Source organism: Molothrus ater, chromosome 5 (genome assembly GCF_012460135.2).
Source record: "Molothrus ater isolate BHLD 08-10-18 breed brown headed cowbird chromosome 5, BPBGC_Mater_1.1, whole genome shotgun sequence".
Taxonomy (NCBI): domain Eukaryota; kingdom Metazoa; phylum Chordata; class Aves; order Passeriformes; family Icteridae; genus Molothrus; species Molothrus ater.
In genome coordinates this window covers 7,431,835-7,446,822 of record NC_050482.2, presented here as the reverse complement: position 1 = coordinate 7,446,822, position 14,988 = coordinate 7,431,835, and the positions used below count along the sequence as shown (strand labels likewise).

Genomic DNA, 14,988 nt, shown 5'->3' with positions numbered 1-14,988 from the left:
CCTCTCTGGACTCCTCAGCTCCCAACTTTGTAAGCTGGGCTGGCCCAAACATAACATTCTGGGACTAATTAAACTCAGATCAGCTCATTAACCCTTTCTTGTCAACTTTTGGCCTTACATAGTTAACTTTTTGTTCTGTATTTACACCCCTATCTTTGTAAGCCTGTGCTTGCAGGGCAGCTCTTTCCTACCACCACCAACCACCTTCTCCCCTGGAACTCTCCTAAAAAAAACAATTCTGGGACCCAGCATGTCCCCAGATAACACTTCAGCTTTTGAAAAACAGCATATTTTGCTGAAATCTCATTTTGGCAAAAATGCTACAGTAGTCTCCCCTTTTGAGCTCTTTTCTGGTATCTTATTCCCAAATGGTCGAAGAAAACTGGGAAGGAAGTGAGGAGAAAATGTGGGTGTAGAAGAACATCCTGTTCTGCACAAATACCCTGGTGTGTTGTCAGATGGATGCTCTGCTTTAAATAGAAGAGGTCTCATGCTTGCAAAGGCCAAAGTAATACATTCTCAGAAATTAGAAAAGATGGAAATAATGATTTAATAAAGAATCATGTTTGGACCTACTGTGTTAAAGAATTAACCGGGTTAGAGCTTCTCATTGTCATATGTGATCTCATTTCTGTGCGCACCTGTAATGCACAGGCATAGAGGTTTTGGGAAAAATCCCTGGGGAACTCAGAGAAATTCTTTCTTGTTTACTCTTTGAGTGGCTATCTCCATAAAAAGAGGTCACTTGGGGTAAGCAATGTTGAAGCAAGAGCTTGAAGAGATCCAATGGGATAGATTCAGAGCTTTTGTTTGAAGAAATACTTCTGCTTTGATCTGATTTTGTGACTCTGATTTCTGCTATCTGCTTTTTCAAGGGGTTGAGTGAAACAACTTTCTACACTTTAGCTTAAGAAAAAGTAGAAATCTACACTTTGGTGCCCTTTTTTTTCACCATCAGTATAATTCTACGACAGCCACACTAACTGCTTCATTCATCAGTGGAACATCATGATTCTTTTTTCTCTTCTGCACATTTTCTATAATTTACATTTTTTTCCCATTGTGCTTTCCTTTGAATCTGAAATTTTATTGCAATTTGAACAAAAAAAGGAAAGAGATAAACCCTTGAGTACAAAATGCCCTGCACTCTGGGAGTCAGGAAAATTCCACAGGACTTTCAGCAAAGCAACTTTTCCCAGCAACAGCATTTTTACCCAAACTTCAGACCATCTCTACAGACAGTTAATATTGATCAGCAGGAGAACTTCTCAGCTGAATATTGCAACTGCAAGAGCCTAAGACCTGCTGTATCAGTATATATTGTTGTAATAAGGGAATCCCAGGCCATGCAGAGCTGAGCCTGGGTGAGAACCCAGGAATTCATCCATCCTCCTTGCCATTGCCAGTGGAGCACGTGGTGTTTTCAGTGCCAGGTGTTTCTTGAGTGGGTACCAGAAAAGGCATTATGTGTTCCCCTAAGCCATTTTCTTGTGCCTGATACTATTTTCTCCATCAGTTTTGAAATAATCTTGAAATACATCTTTGTGAAGACAAAAATGAGCCTGTGTTGGAGTCAAAGAGTCTGTCACATGGACACTGCATTCTGACCCTGAAGATGTCTCCTGTTGTTTATCTCTGTAACCAACACAATGCAGCTACAGGGACAGTCAAGGGGCACAAGTGACATGCTTGCCCTGCTCTACTGCACAGAGGGAGCCTACAGAAAAGAATCTTTAATTTAGTGTTTCAGTATTTAACACTTAGCCTTTGTGCAATAAATGGGGTGGGGAGGACAGAAGAGATCACATGTTTGATTCCAGTGAATTTCTTGTTGTGGTCAGACTGGTTGGACAGCAGTTGGGTCAGTTAGAGGTGGACAAATGCATGATTCAGTCTGGCTGGAGCACTGCTGGCTCCTCTGACACAGCCCAAACACTGATCTCTGGGGCCAGGGACCTGCAGAAGGCCAGTCAGGTGTCCCTGCACCCTGCCTGGCTGTGTAGAAACCATAGATTCCTGGAATCTGAATTGCCACACATGCTGGAGAGGATGAAGACCTTACCAGCAATCAGATCTTCTGCAAATACTTCCTAGAGAGCAGAACACGTGAAATCCTGTCTGTGATGGGCACTGCACACCAGCTCACTCATTGCCTTACTGCATCCTGATTCCCTGGATTTACACCACCTCCCCTCCAATGTATTCCTCTTTGTCTTGATCCACACTCATTAAAACACCCCTCCACTCACTCTGGTGAAGACAGACACTTTGTCAAAGCTTTAATGAAAGGGCAGCATGTGAATGATTAACAGGCTTTTTTGCAGTAGACAAGCTTCCCATGCTGGGTTTATTTCTGGAGCAGTCAACCCATTATCTGATGTAGGGCCATGTGTGAATGAGAGTTGGTCCAGCTGGAAAATGAATGACCATGTCCTTCTCTGCTGCTGAAACCATCCATCACAACATGTCCCAAATGGTCCATCATGTTGTTGTCTGGTAAAACTCGGCCATCAGAGGCAGCTCCTGTTCAGATGCTAATGGGTACATGTCTGAAAATGAGATTTCAGCTATAACTCTGAGAATATTTCGTTGGAATTTATGACTAGGGGTCTTTCTAAGCTCCATCAACTCTATCCATCTCACACCTTTATAAACAATGCTGGTCTTCAGTTTCTGAGGCCTTCAGAGCAGCCTCGTGGATATTTTTTGTCCAGTGTCTGGAATACATCACATACAAGATTTCACTCTCAGATTTCAAACTAAGCGGGTACATTTCAAATAAATAAAAAATAATTTGGCTGGGCAATGTGAACATCATGAAAGTCACATTGATGAACCTGGCACTGTCTATGATGCAAGAAGACTTTGACACCCATCCTGGCCATATCAAGACTTTCAGTATTTCTCCTTTTTGTGCCTCAGTTTCCTTTCTAGTTGGTTCTAGTTAACATTATGGAAAAATCCTTGAAGGGAACCTCCACTGGGTTTTTGCTTTGGTTGGGTCATGTCCATCAATACCTTCCCACTCCATGTGGAGCTGTGAGAGCTACAAAGTGCTGAGCAAGCAGAAACCTTTTCTCCATTAAGTGGGAGCAGATGTGTGGAGGAACATCAAGCACTTGGGCTCATGCTTTAAACTTTCCATAAACACAGCAAATGGAAGGGTCTAGTCCTGAGAAGTGCTCAGGGGTTGAGGATGCTGCAGAGCTGAAAGGGTTGAGTGGAGGGAGCATGTGCCAGAAGCAGTGTTTGCAGTGTCAAACCCTGCAGTGTTTTTTGGGGTTATTCCCCTCCATACATAACCTCAGCAGTCACCACTGCACGCCAGCGCCTTGGGGAGTGGGTAAGGGGATCTATTAATACTCTTAGGAAAGAATTAGTGCCCAAACAACTTTTGTTTCCTTGTTTTTTACACGTCTGTGCTCTCCTCTGTCACTGCTGGAGCGCAGAGCCTGGTATGCTGTGACAAAGAGCTATTGATGGAGTGCTTGTGTGAATTGGCCCAGCACTGGTCACAGCCAACTTCTGTGGGACCCGCTGCCCCTCCTGTACAATGTGCTCCAGTGTGCTGGGCCATTTGTGAAAGGTCAGAAATGAACAGAGAAATGGACTGGAGTCAAAAACAAGCAGTCCTATAAATATCAGTCATAGTCAAAGGCAGTTTATTCCATTCCTCCCCTCTCTCTCCTTCTGTGTGTGTCTCTCCCTCCCTCTGTTGTGGTTTCCCAGATATAACTCCATGCTTCTGGCTGGGGAGCTCTGAAAGGAAGGCAGCACACACGCTGCAGCTTCTGCTCCCATCCTGCACACATGGAATGATCCTCAGCCCTGAAGCAGGGCCGGCAGCCGGCACCGAGTCCAGGCGTCATCTGGACTCTGATGTTAACTTTTGATTTCTTGGATTTTCCTTATCTGTGAGAAACTCATTTGTGACAGTCTGAGAACTAGAGTTGGCCACAGACGCTTTGGATTGCGACTTCTGACAGCTTTGCTCTGTTTGACTTCACAATGACTTTAGCAGCTAAATTAGAGGATATTGAAGTGACGCTGGAGCACCTACTAATGGATGTGTTTGTAAGTAAGCCACAATTTCCCTTTTAAATTGAGTTGCCAATAATCCAGAAGACAGTATACAAATTTTATGGCATATCCAAAGTGTTACTTTGGATTAAGTGTTGACTTAATTTCTTTGCATTTCCTGATAAACTGTGTGTAATCCAACTCTACAATATGTTTTGGTTTAGGCATCTCCTGCAAGCAATAACATGCAAAACTGGAACAGTGTGGCATCCAAGACAGGACAGATTTGCACTGGTTTTGTGTATTATCTACAAATGTGATGTGAAAAGGAGGAGAGATTTGGTCAGTTTGAGGAATATCTCCGTAAAACTATTGCATTGACAGAGATTTAAATTAACATCAAGTGTCCTTGACTTTAGGATTTTGACAGTTATTAGATTACAATTTTGACTCTTGGGTTATTTTGTAAGAGATGTAGGAACAAGCAAAACAGTTGTGTTTTCAAGAGAATCCAGTTTATGACTCCTGGATGTATCAAATACTTTAAACCCGTGTAAATCTGGGATTGCTTCCTTGGAATCATCAAAGCTCAGTGAAGCAATGTTTGATCTGCTTCTACACATCTGAGATAAGAATCTGTCTTTATCATCTCATGTTAGAGTTTCTTAAAAATATCAAAGCATTTCTTGCCTTTTCCAACACAGCTTGATGGATTTCACCTAAAGGTCAGAGATGGTCATGTTTTGGAAGGTTTTGTGGTGGGAGGGGATGGAAAGTAATAGTGAGGGATTGCCAGTTCATTTGTCTTTGTGAAAAAAGTCATGCCAAGGTGATCTGTACTCTCTGAATTCAGGCTATAAGAAATAAGATGGTGAGTGACCTTCTGAATTTTCAGAAGAGTTTTTGGCATCCCTTAAATGGAATATTTCGAATTTCAGGGTCTAGTGATGAGGAATCTTAGGCATCAACCACAAAAGTGAAAAACAGGAGATCTTGCCAGATTTCTAGCCTGTGGTCCAGTTATTGAGGTGTCCATCTGTGCTGTGAAATGGATTCAAGTTTCTCTGTGCTGGCATCTTCCCTCAGTACTTTGCAAAGTGCCTTTACCCCTTTCCCAGGCTGCTGAGATTGGGGTAGATGAACATTATTGGAGGCTGTCCTGTGAAAGCCTCTACATAGGGCACAAGATACTGAAATACTCTTTGGGCTGTAATATCTGAATCAGCCCAATGATTATTTGCTGCTCTGTGTTCAAGTCCTTTTCCCAGCTCTCAGCACTGTGAATCCCAGAGAAAATCCCTGAGGATTTCAGTCCCTATGACAAGCAAAGATGTTAACATCCTCCTCTCACCACCACAGCACACTGTGAAAGTTATTCTGTGTGGGAAGGGGACAATGCTGTCTTTGGAGTATTTGCAAATGTTGTAGGATAAACTTGGCACCACAATTCCTCTTGGTCTATTTATAGCTCAGTGTTGCTTCACTGACTTGGGTGTTTGGCACCTGGAGGACTGAGATTCTCCTGGCACAGGTGTCATTGAACAGTCGGGTGCTTAAAGCCCTTTGTCACAGGGTAGCTCCAAGCAGAATCTCAGAGACTGGCAACATCTAGAAAGCCAGGGTTGACTGAAGCTGACCAATCCTCTGTGTGTCTGATTGTGTTTGAAGGGCATGAAAAGCCTCCTGTCTTGCTGGGAACCACACAGCCCAGTAAGACAGGGAAGTAGGGAATCATATCTTCTTGGCTCTTCATGTCCCATTGTCTGTTTATATGTCCATGCCTTGATTCCATCCAGATGCCTCTCCTCATGAGTTTGTGGGTTTGGTGTGTGGTGACTTTTGCAATGAGGGTGAGAGTCGGCCAAATAAAATGTGGGCCAAATTCTCCAGAGGTGCAGATGACCTCAGTTTGTGAAACCAATGGAGCTCTTCTCAGGTTGTGTTTTGAACCAGTTTTGTTCTAGAACTACAAATTTGTAGTTCTAGAAACCCAGTGAACCACCCCCAGCTGGGACAGCGCAGTCACAGCTGAAATTGTGATGCAGGGACATGTAGTGCAGTGCCATGCTGTGCCACCCCTGGGCACAGCTGGCTCTGGAGGAGCTGGGGTGTGTGAGCAGCATTGTGCAGGGCACACTGCAGCAGTGCCACAGATCTGCACAGCCTGGGGCAGCATGTCCAGGCTTCACATCTCACCTCAGGGCTGGGAATCCAATCTAGCCTCTAAGGAAATCAAGGAAAAAGGTTTTCCCTTACGAGCAACTATGTTTGCAGCTAGCTGGGTTCTTCTAAAACTTACCTAGGAATTAAGTCAGGAAGAATTTTGGATAATCTAGATCAAATGCCATGTGCAGAATCACCACTATCAGGCACAGCTTTTTCAGGCTTTACTCATACATCACCTTGCCTTGCTGCTGTGTTTGATCTTCAACCAACTATTCATTTAGCAATGCTAAAAATAACCTCTGGATATACTGGAGACAGAAAAGTAAATATGAAAGAAGGGCAAAACATCAGGCTCTGGCTGTTACAGAGCATTCTAGCAGCCAGATTTGTGCAAGGTCATGGATCCACTACCAAGTGTTTTGCTGCAGCAAGATGGGTATGTTGGTGAGGAGCATGGGCCAGACTGGTCAGGCTGGATGGGCTGTGGGCAGACTGGGAAGTAACAGGACCCTCCTGGGAATGATCTTGAAGTCTCCTCCAAGCCATGCATCTTCATCTGTGTCAGGTTTATTGCTGAAAGAGCGAAGCCATCTGTCACCGTAATGCTCCTCTTCCAATTCTTCAGTGCCCTCCACTGCTCCAAACCAGGTGATTACTTACAAAATTGGGAAATTGTGGTCTGTGGAGCCTTGAGTTATCTTTTTTTCCTTCCAAAGAAACTTAGTTTTAATGCTTCTTGGACCTTGGGGGCAGTAACCCATTCCTGGATCAGTGGATCCTGACAATGCTCACTTTAATAGCTTGTACCAAACTATAAAGCCCATTTTGTCACAGTGTAAAAGGTTACAGCAGACAACAAATGAGAAGCAACCACCAGTTTCTAACAAAAACTGAGACATAGCTCAGCTCAGACTAACACACCTTGATGTAATTTGGCTTCTGCAGTAATGCAGACTGAAGAAAAACTATAGGATCAGGCCAGCTTTTCTCTGGACAAACTTTTTAGCTAAATTCTCCTGCAGGAACTCACCTGGAGTGGATTTAGCTGTTTTGCAGGGCTGATGGCAAGCCTCGCCAGCAGATGTGTTAAACACTTCTTCCTGAAAGCTTGTATTACATGAGAACACTTTTTAAAACATTTTTCTTTCTTTCTTTTTGTGAAGACCAGAGATTTGTATCTACATGGCACGAGCTGCCACTTCCTTCCAGGACAGGCTGTTCTGGCCACGTTGTCATCCTGCTATCAGAGAAGCAGCTGGTGCTGCTCTGACACTTCCTTCCCCTGTTTCCAAAGGGCACTGGAGAGCTTTGCTGGGCTGGATGAGATGAGATAAAAGGGAAGCCTCTGACATGACATTTCATAATTAGCTGTCATCACCGGCGGGCTGCTGCTCCATCAGCTGGGGCTTGGCTGCCTGGAGAGAGCTGGACAGACAGACAGACAGGGACCAAAGCAGGGGGACAAGCTCAGCAGGTCCCTCGGGATGCGCTGCAGGGAAAAGGGAGTCTGGAAATGAAATGCAGGCTCTGAATCCTGGTTTCATAGCTTGCAAAAGGCATCCCTGAGCTAAACCCTCCTCGCATCTGGATACACTGAGCATTCTTGAGCAGTCTGAGACCTTTGAGACCTTTGAGGGAACCCTCAGTGTTGGAACCCAGTGCATCCCTCTGGGTGTCCAGAGTTGCCAGGACCCCTGCCAGGGGCTCAGAGACCCTGGCACGCAGCCCAGAACACCTGTGGGTCTGATTATGACCCGTGGAGCAAAGTACCAGCTTTGTATGAGGACCCGAAAGCCACAGAATTTTAAGTAGTGTAATAATAAAATTATCACAGGGTGAAAACGTAGATTTTAGGATTTTTGGAATGGGGGTTTTGGAGACAAGATGGAGGGACTTGGGCGTGTCCAGCCTTTCTTCTTCTTCTTCTTCTTGGTTTCCATCTTCTGCTGTGATGCTGGCACATTGGGATTGGTTTAGAATAGAAGTGCACTGTCTAACATAGGTGATAGGCATTGGAAAGTAATTGTAAACATGTTATATGTAGTTTGTAGTATAAAAAGACAACACTGCCTCGGGGGTGGTCAGAGTGCTGCTGGCTGCCCTGCTGAGCAGACCTCGGCTGGGCAGAAAGAAAATTTTATAGATAAGATTTAATAAACAACTTCAGGACCAAAAACTGAAGAGCTCTGACTCGTTCTTCAGACGCGTGGGCTGAAACAGAGACCTTTCCCACATCTTGGGGCTGCAATTGACAACTGAACTCCCAGACCTCAGGATTAACCTTGCTGCCTTCCAGGCCTTGCCTTAGGACAGGTAGAGCAAACCTCCAGGGTATACCATGCCCAGCATGCAGGGGATGTCTGGAAAGGGTTGAAAGTGAGAAGGTTTCTGGAGCCTGCCCCACCAAGGGATGCTTTTCCTTGCATTATGGATGTGGCTTTAGACCTGCTGAAAACAGACTTTCAAGCAAACAGGATAAGGGATAATAATCCTGTTAGGAAAGTGAGCCTGAGGTAGTCAAACATCAAAAGGAGACTTTGGCATCAAAAGGAGACTTTGGATAGACGTGATGGAGCTGCAGTGGATATCTCAGGAGAGAAAAAAGCCCTTCAGATGAAGTCTTTAAACCATGAACCCTGTGTGCTGGCCCACTCCAGGTATCACCAGGAATACAACAAGCAATTTATCTCCAGTGGTTCCTGGGGCCTTAGAGCCCATCCAAACACATCCTGTCATATCCACAGTACACTCTATAGCTCCTTCTACATTCCTGCAAACATCTATTTTCACAGCTGGCTCCTCAGGCTTCTTCTCACCACACTCCACAGAAAAATATATACTTGTGGTATATATATATATACATATATATATATGTCTATATATGTACCTATAAAAATATTTAAAATATATTTTTAAATATCTGTATCTACATAGATAGCCTACATGTGTATTTATCTGACAGTATCTTAAGAAACTAAATTTGTGAGGGCTTTCTGGCATGGGGAAGGGCTGTGATTACTTTGCCCTGGGTGGATGCAGTAATCCAGATTTTCTGTGCTCCAGCCTCCTCCATCACCCAGAGAAACAGCTGCTCTTCTCCCTCTCCATGTTGTCAGGTTCTGGCAGAGTTAACACCAAGGTACCAAGAGTATGAAACTCAGTCAGAAGAAATGACCTGGAATGAACTGGAATTAAGGTGGGAGTCAAATTCCTGTATCCAGGCAGATCTGCAGCTGGATATTTGAAAGAGAGGGACTCAAATGCTAAGACTGAAGGGTCTGAAATGACATCCAGGTCTCTTGGCCAGTGGCACCAAAGGAGACAGAGCTCCCAGGTGGACTTTGGCAATGGGGCTGGCACTATGAGGTGCACAAGGCCATCATGTTCCAGTAAAGATTTGGAGTGGTGGCTACCAATACCCACAGATTCCAGCTCTTAAAACTAAGCAGTGAAGGGAGGGGCATTTAGTTGACCTGGGTCTTTATTAATAATAGTGAAGCAACAATAAAATCAGCACTGATAATTTTTAATGTTACAGAGAGAGGAGCTGAGACAGAGGGACATGGAGCCATTTAAGCAGCATCCTCCTCCATCTTCCCACTTAGAAAAGAGGAGAAATTCAACTTCCAGAAGCTCAGTTTGGTGATTTGTTCCCTCCGGAGTATAAGACTCCACATTATTGCAGAATAATCCAACTATCAATGTCTCACAGATCTCTGATGCCAAGCATGAAGTGTGACTTTGAATCCAGTCCTAGCATGCTCTGGCAAAGATAGCTGTGAAAATTGTCCATTCTTTGGGCAATTATACCATTAACCTTCCCATTTTCTCTTGCCATCAACACTAGTAAACAGTGGCCATCCTCATGGCTGGGCTGAGGACACTCTGGAGGCAGGAGGGGTGCAGGAAGATGGTTGTGATGAACTCAGCCACCATTTGCACCATGAGCCCTGCAAGCAGCAGTTCCCCTCCCTGCAGTAATCAAACAAACATTCTTGCAGCTGCTATCGACTCCTTGTGTCTGTCTCACATTTTTCTTAATAACCATTGTAATTATAAGACACTATCAACATGTAAAGTGATCCATTAACCTCTGCAGCAGCAATAAATAGTGTGGCTTTGCCAGGCTGCCAGGGCTTGCTAATCGAAGAGCAAGAAGCAAGTTTGTACCCAGAGCAGTCACAAATCAAGCATAATGCACAAGTCTAGGTGCTAACTCACCCCCTGCAATATAATGGGTATTTCCATGTGTTTATTTATCTGAGAAATTGGTTCTTTGAAGCAACTCCTAATGACTTTCTGTCTGGCAACAGCAGCATCTCCCAGTTTTTCCTCAGTATCCAGTTTGCAGGAGATTTAAAGCTTCACCCTCCACCATAGGAGTCAGCATGAGTTATGGCAGTGCAGAGAAGAGAAGCAGAATCAGGCCTCTTGACCTGCAGTAAAAGCTGAGGTTGCTTAGCAGGATTGTGCCATTAAAGAGATCTAATTAGGCAGCTTGCCTCAGGTTTTGTTTAGATACTTCTGAAACTGAGAAATGAAAAATAATCACATCAGGTATTCACAGTGAATGATGTAGTCCAGCTCCATGTCTTGAGCAGCAGATAACATCAGGTCCCTAGAGACAGCTCTAAAAGAGGGTAAATCCACAATCCCCACAGTTAAATTTCAACAAACAGTTCCTTTCATGACCCACAACTAACACCTTCAGATTTAGCACCCACAGTAGATGTCCTTTCATGAGTTTGTTGACTCATTTTTTGAGCCCAGCCCAGGGATCCAGCTGCCGTGGACAGTCCTGGAGCAGAAGAAAAGCCAATGTGCTGTGCTGCCACCCTCCACATGGTGCCATCAGCTGCAGAGAGCTCCCACCTCACTCCCAGCAGAGTCAGGTTGTGCTGCTGACCCTCAGAGAGCCTTTGTGGAACAGAAGAGCTCTGTGGAGCAGCCTAGGCTTGGCCAACCATGCTGAACAACACACAGACACGAGACAGTGAGAACGAAGAGCTGGGAGGGTGAATGCCAAAAGGGATGTTAGCAAACACAAGGTAATTAAATACAGCTACCAAGAGACAGAGGATAACCTCTGAGAGCTGGCAAGGCAGACAAAGAGTGGCCAGTTGTCGTGTTGTTTCCTAATTGGTGGGGAGACATGGACACTTTCCGGTTCCATTCAACCCACAGTAAAATAAGCAGCTAAAGCAGGGCTGGTGTCTCAAACCTTGCAAGTGCCCATTTCCTTCCAGCTATGACAAAAGGAGTCTAAGTGACAATCTTACATAAAGGGACCAAAGTTAGGAGAGGTAAATGCCACTTCAGGTGTGTCCTACATCTGGGGTATGCTGTTGTATGAGCAGATAGGGATTACAGGGAGAGACTCCAGGATTCCAAGACTGAAGATCCAGAGAGTCAAAATTTTCACATTTTTTCATCTGTCCAGAAAATACACACAAAACACAACCAAGATGGGTTTGTATTTTGCCAATGTTAGCAGCTCCTCTTTCAGCTTGATGCAGTTTTCTCCTCACTTGGAGAGAAGTCATCCTTATTCCATGCCTGCTAGACCTCAGCTACAAAACATACTTTGCCTGAGAAGCTGTTTACCAAGTCTGGCAAAGCTTAAAAAAAAAAACCCTTGTAACATCTCTCAGGGGTCTTCTACTTCCCTCCTTTCTTTAGGGACATGTTGGTCTCTCTGCCATTCATGTGGCTTTCTCTTGGGGCAACATAGCTCCCTCTCCTTCCCTTACACAGACACATATGCTTTCCCACAATATATTAAGATTAATCAAAGCAGTGCAACAAGGATGAAGTTTTAAAAGAGAGAAAATTGCACAGAACAAAGAAGCATTTATCTTCACAGTGTTTGACACAGTCCATATGTCACATATCCTGTTTAAGGCTTAAATCAAGCTCAAGGCTGAGTACCTTCCATGCCGTGCTGAGCACACCCGTATTTCTTCAGGAATTGAAGCAAATCAGCAGTGCTGAGCACTGCACAGGAACAGCCTGCTCACATTTTAAGATTTGATACTGAGATACACCAAGTATTCACCCGTTCATTGCAGTGAGCAGGATTTGCAAAGGCTTTAGACCAGACCCCCAGCAGAAATATTGTGCAGTCATCCCCCAGCTAAGAGCTGGTGTGTGCATCACACCCGCCTCTGCTGCACAGCCTCCATGTGGGAATGTGCTATCCTTGCCAAATATCTCCTCCTTTGTTTATGTTAGCCCTGGAAGTCAGAGGTGGCCCCTTCAATCCCTCCGTGATGTTTACAGGGGCGTGTCTCCAGGGCAGTGGGGTCGGGCGAGTTCCCTCCCTAATTAATTACTGTCTCTGTGAGTTATGTGGGAAAAGAACTGACCTGCCAGCACTCTAAAACCCAAGGGAAATGTCCTTCCATCTAGCAGAGGCCCTGCTTGCTATCTGCTGCTGTTCTGGACAGGGTTTTCCAGGAGCCCACCTGCCTTGGGTGCTCCAAGACTGGGATCACCTTCCCCAGCCAGGACCAGAGAGGTCAGAGGATGCAGAGGAGAGCTGGAGGTGGGATGGAGGCAGCTCTGGGACAGCCTGCCTGGTGGCAGGAGGGGAAGAAGAAAGGTGTAGGTTGCTCTGTCCTCTTTCCTGAAGATATTTCCTGGGGTGTCTACACCTGTGTCATGATTTTCAGTAGGGGCTGAGCCAAGAACTTTCTGGCTTGGTGGACACAGCAGCTGATGGGTCTGAGTGCTTGGCTGGGTGTCACCTGGCTCAGCAGGTGACATCCTGGGCTTCACACTCTGTGCTGCCGTGAACACCCAAGGCTGAGGTACACAGAGCAGTGTGTACCTCATGGTTGCATGGGCAACCATGCAGATATTTGTGCTGGAATGCCAGTGAATGAGGACATTTAGGACCACCTGACATAACATTCTGTGTCAACCTACAACAACAGATATGAGTCCAGAAGGGCTTGGTTCTAGGTTTCTGATTATGCTTATGCTATTCAGACCCACTGATATATCTGTGAACTGCAGGTGGGTAAACAACCATGCTGCAGCACGATGTAAATTTGTGACAGGAGCCCAAATTCCCCGTGGCCTTTGCTGGTACAAGTGATGGACATGCTGCAGTCCAACACCACCACCCTGACCACTGCATGACCCAGAGCACCAAAACAGAGAGAAACAAAGCACAAATCTCTGCTGCAGTGTGGGGCTGACCTTCACATCCACCCTGCACACAGCAAAGGCACTCCCATGCACTGCTTGCCCAGGGGAGACAGGGACAGGATGGTGCAGGGGCCCCTGATGTGACACAGCCCTGCCACACACAGGGGAAGCCCCCAGGCTTTCTGTGGCTGGGGTTACCACCAAGAGCCTCTCTCTCTCTCTCTCTCACCCCTGGAAGCTGCTGGGTTATTGCCAGCTCTGATGGAAAGGACTCACGTGGGAATGGAGCTGCACCCAGTGTGTTTTCCCACATCCCTCCCCAGGCTAGAGTGATCATAGCATTTCTCTGTAAAACACCATGTAAGACTGGAAAATTGTTTAGTTTTTTTTTAAATCAAAGGCAAGCTGGATTTGCAATGACAACCTCTGCACATCTTTCACTCCCAACAAGGCAATTTCCTTTGCAGGCTGATTCTGAGTGCAATAAAATGTAAGCTAAGTCACTGTAGGGTTTGCAGCCCCAAAGCTCTGGGGAAGCTCTGTTCTCCTCATCTTTCCAACAGAATAGCTAGGGAGGATTGCTTACAGTGGGAAGAAAGAAATCCCACAAAGATTAATAGGAGCTGCTGAAGAGCTCAAATAGAAGTGGTTTCCCTATCAGGGCTCCAGGGAAGAATTTGGCTTTGCTACTGACAAACCATAGATATTGTCCAGGGTGGAGAAGACTGCCAGGAGCTGCAAATTATCCTTATTTCCCCCTCAATCTGTTGCCATACTTGTGTCTTCATGGAATACCAAACTTAAGTGGATTTTTCTGCACTGAGTGACTCTTCAATTTTACAATACAATGTCTTATTGATAGATCTGATGGATACCACTCACTGCATTTCAGGCTGTTCCTCTGCTGTCACTGGTTTCCATTCATTGATCTCTGCTGGGAGTACCCTGACTTGAAACTTGACTCCTGTGCTGCAAATATAAGACACACTTTGCAGCAGTAAATGGTTCCTCTCTCCTTTTCATTAAAGACCAAAAAAGAAATCTAGTCCAAATAGCAATCCATTGGATATACTTTCCTCTGATGCATTGTTACCACAACCCACTGCTCCTGGCAGCCTGCAATTAGTACTGAAAAGCATCCACTGCTTTAAAGAGCCTTGTCTTTCAGCAGTTAGTAAATACAGTGTGTCCCTTCTGAGGGTCTGTGGAGGCAAGGTCAGGATGCTCCCTTTGAATATTTGGGGATTTATTTCCTACTGCTCTGTTCAGTTGGAGATGGTCTCTGCAGACAGTGCAGTTAAATGAAGACTCAGTGATGAGCTTGGTCATCTCAATCTGCATCTGCAGCCCCCTAAATGGGAAAGGGAGATCTCCAGAGGCAAATTAAGAATTTGATGGGCTGAAGTGCCCTTGGATGTGCTTGTGCTTGCCACAAACACCCAAACTCATCCTCTGGGAACAGCTAGAAAGACCCTCATGGGACCATGTTTTACATTATTACCTTTAGGCAACCTATCAAATGAATTCTAGCAGACTGCCCTGTGCACTTGCCTACCAACATGCTTTGAAGAAAAAATATAAAGCAAACATCTCATCCTCCTGGATGGTTTCCACAGTCCTGATGGTTAGGTTTTGGCTTCCTTTCTCCAG

The 14,988-nt window shown here is 45.2% G+C and overlaps 1 protein-coding gene across 5 annotated transcripts in view; it reads left to right on the top strand.

Annotated features, from left to right (window-relative positions):
- The window catches only part of FRMD4A (FERM domain containing 4A), a 367,728-nt gene that overhangs the window by 147,992 nt on the left and 204,748 nt on the right, over positions 1–14,988 (top strand). The window contains exon 1 of one of the 5 annotated variants that reach the window (XM_036400307.1): positions 3,745–4,074. The exons of the other annotated variants lie outside the window; for them this stretch is intronic. Within the exon in view, the coding sequence (XP_036256200.1) occupies positions 4,009–4,074 (66 nt within the window). The 5' untranslated portion in view covers positions 3,745–4,008. Of the gene's footprint in view, positions 1–3,744; positions 4,075–14,988 lie in introns of those variants that run through there. 5 annotated transcript variants of the gene reach the window in all.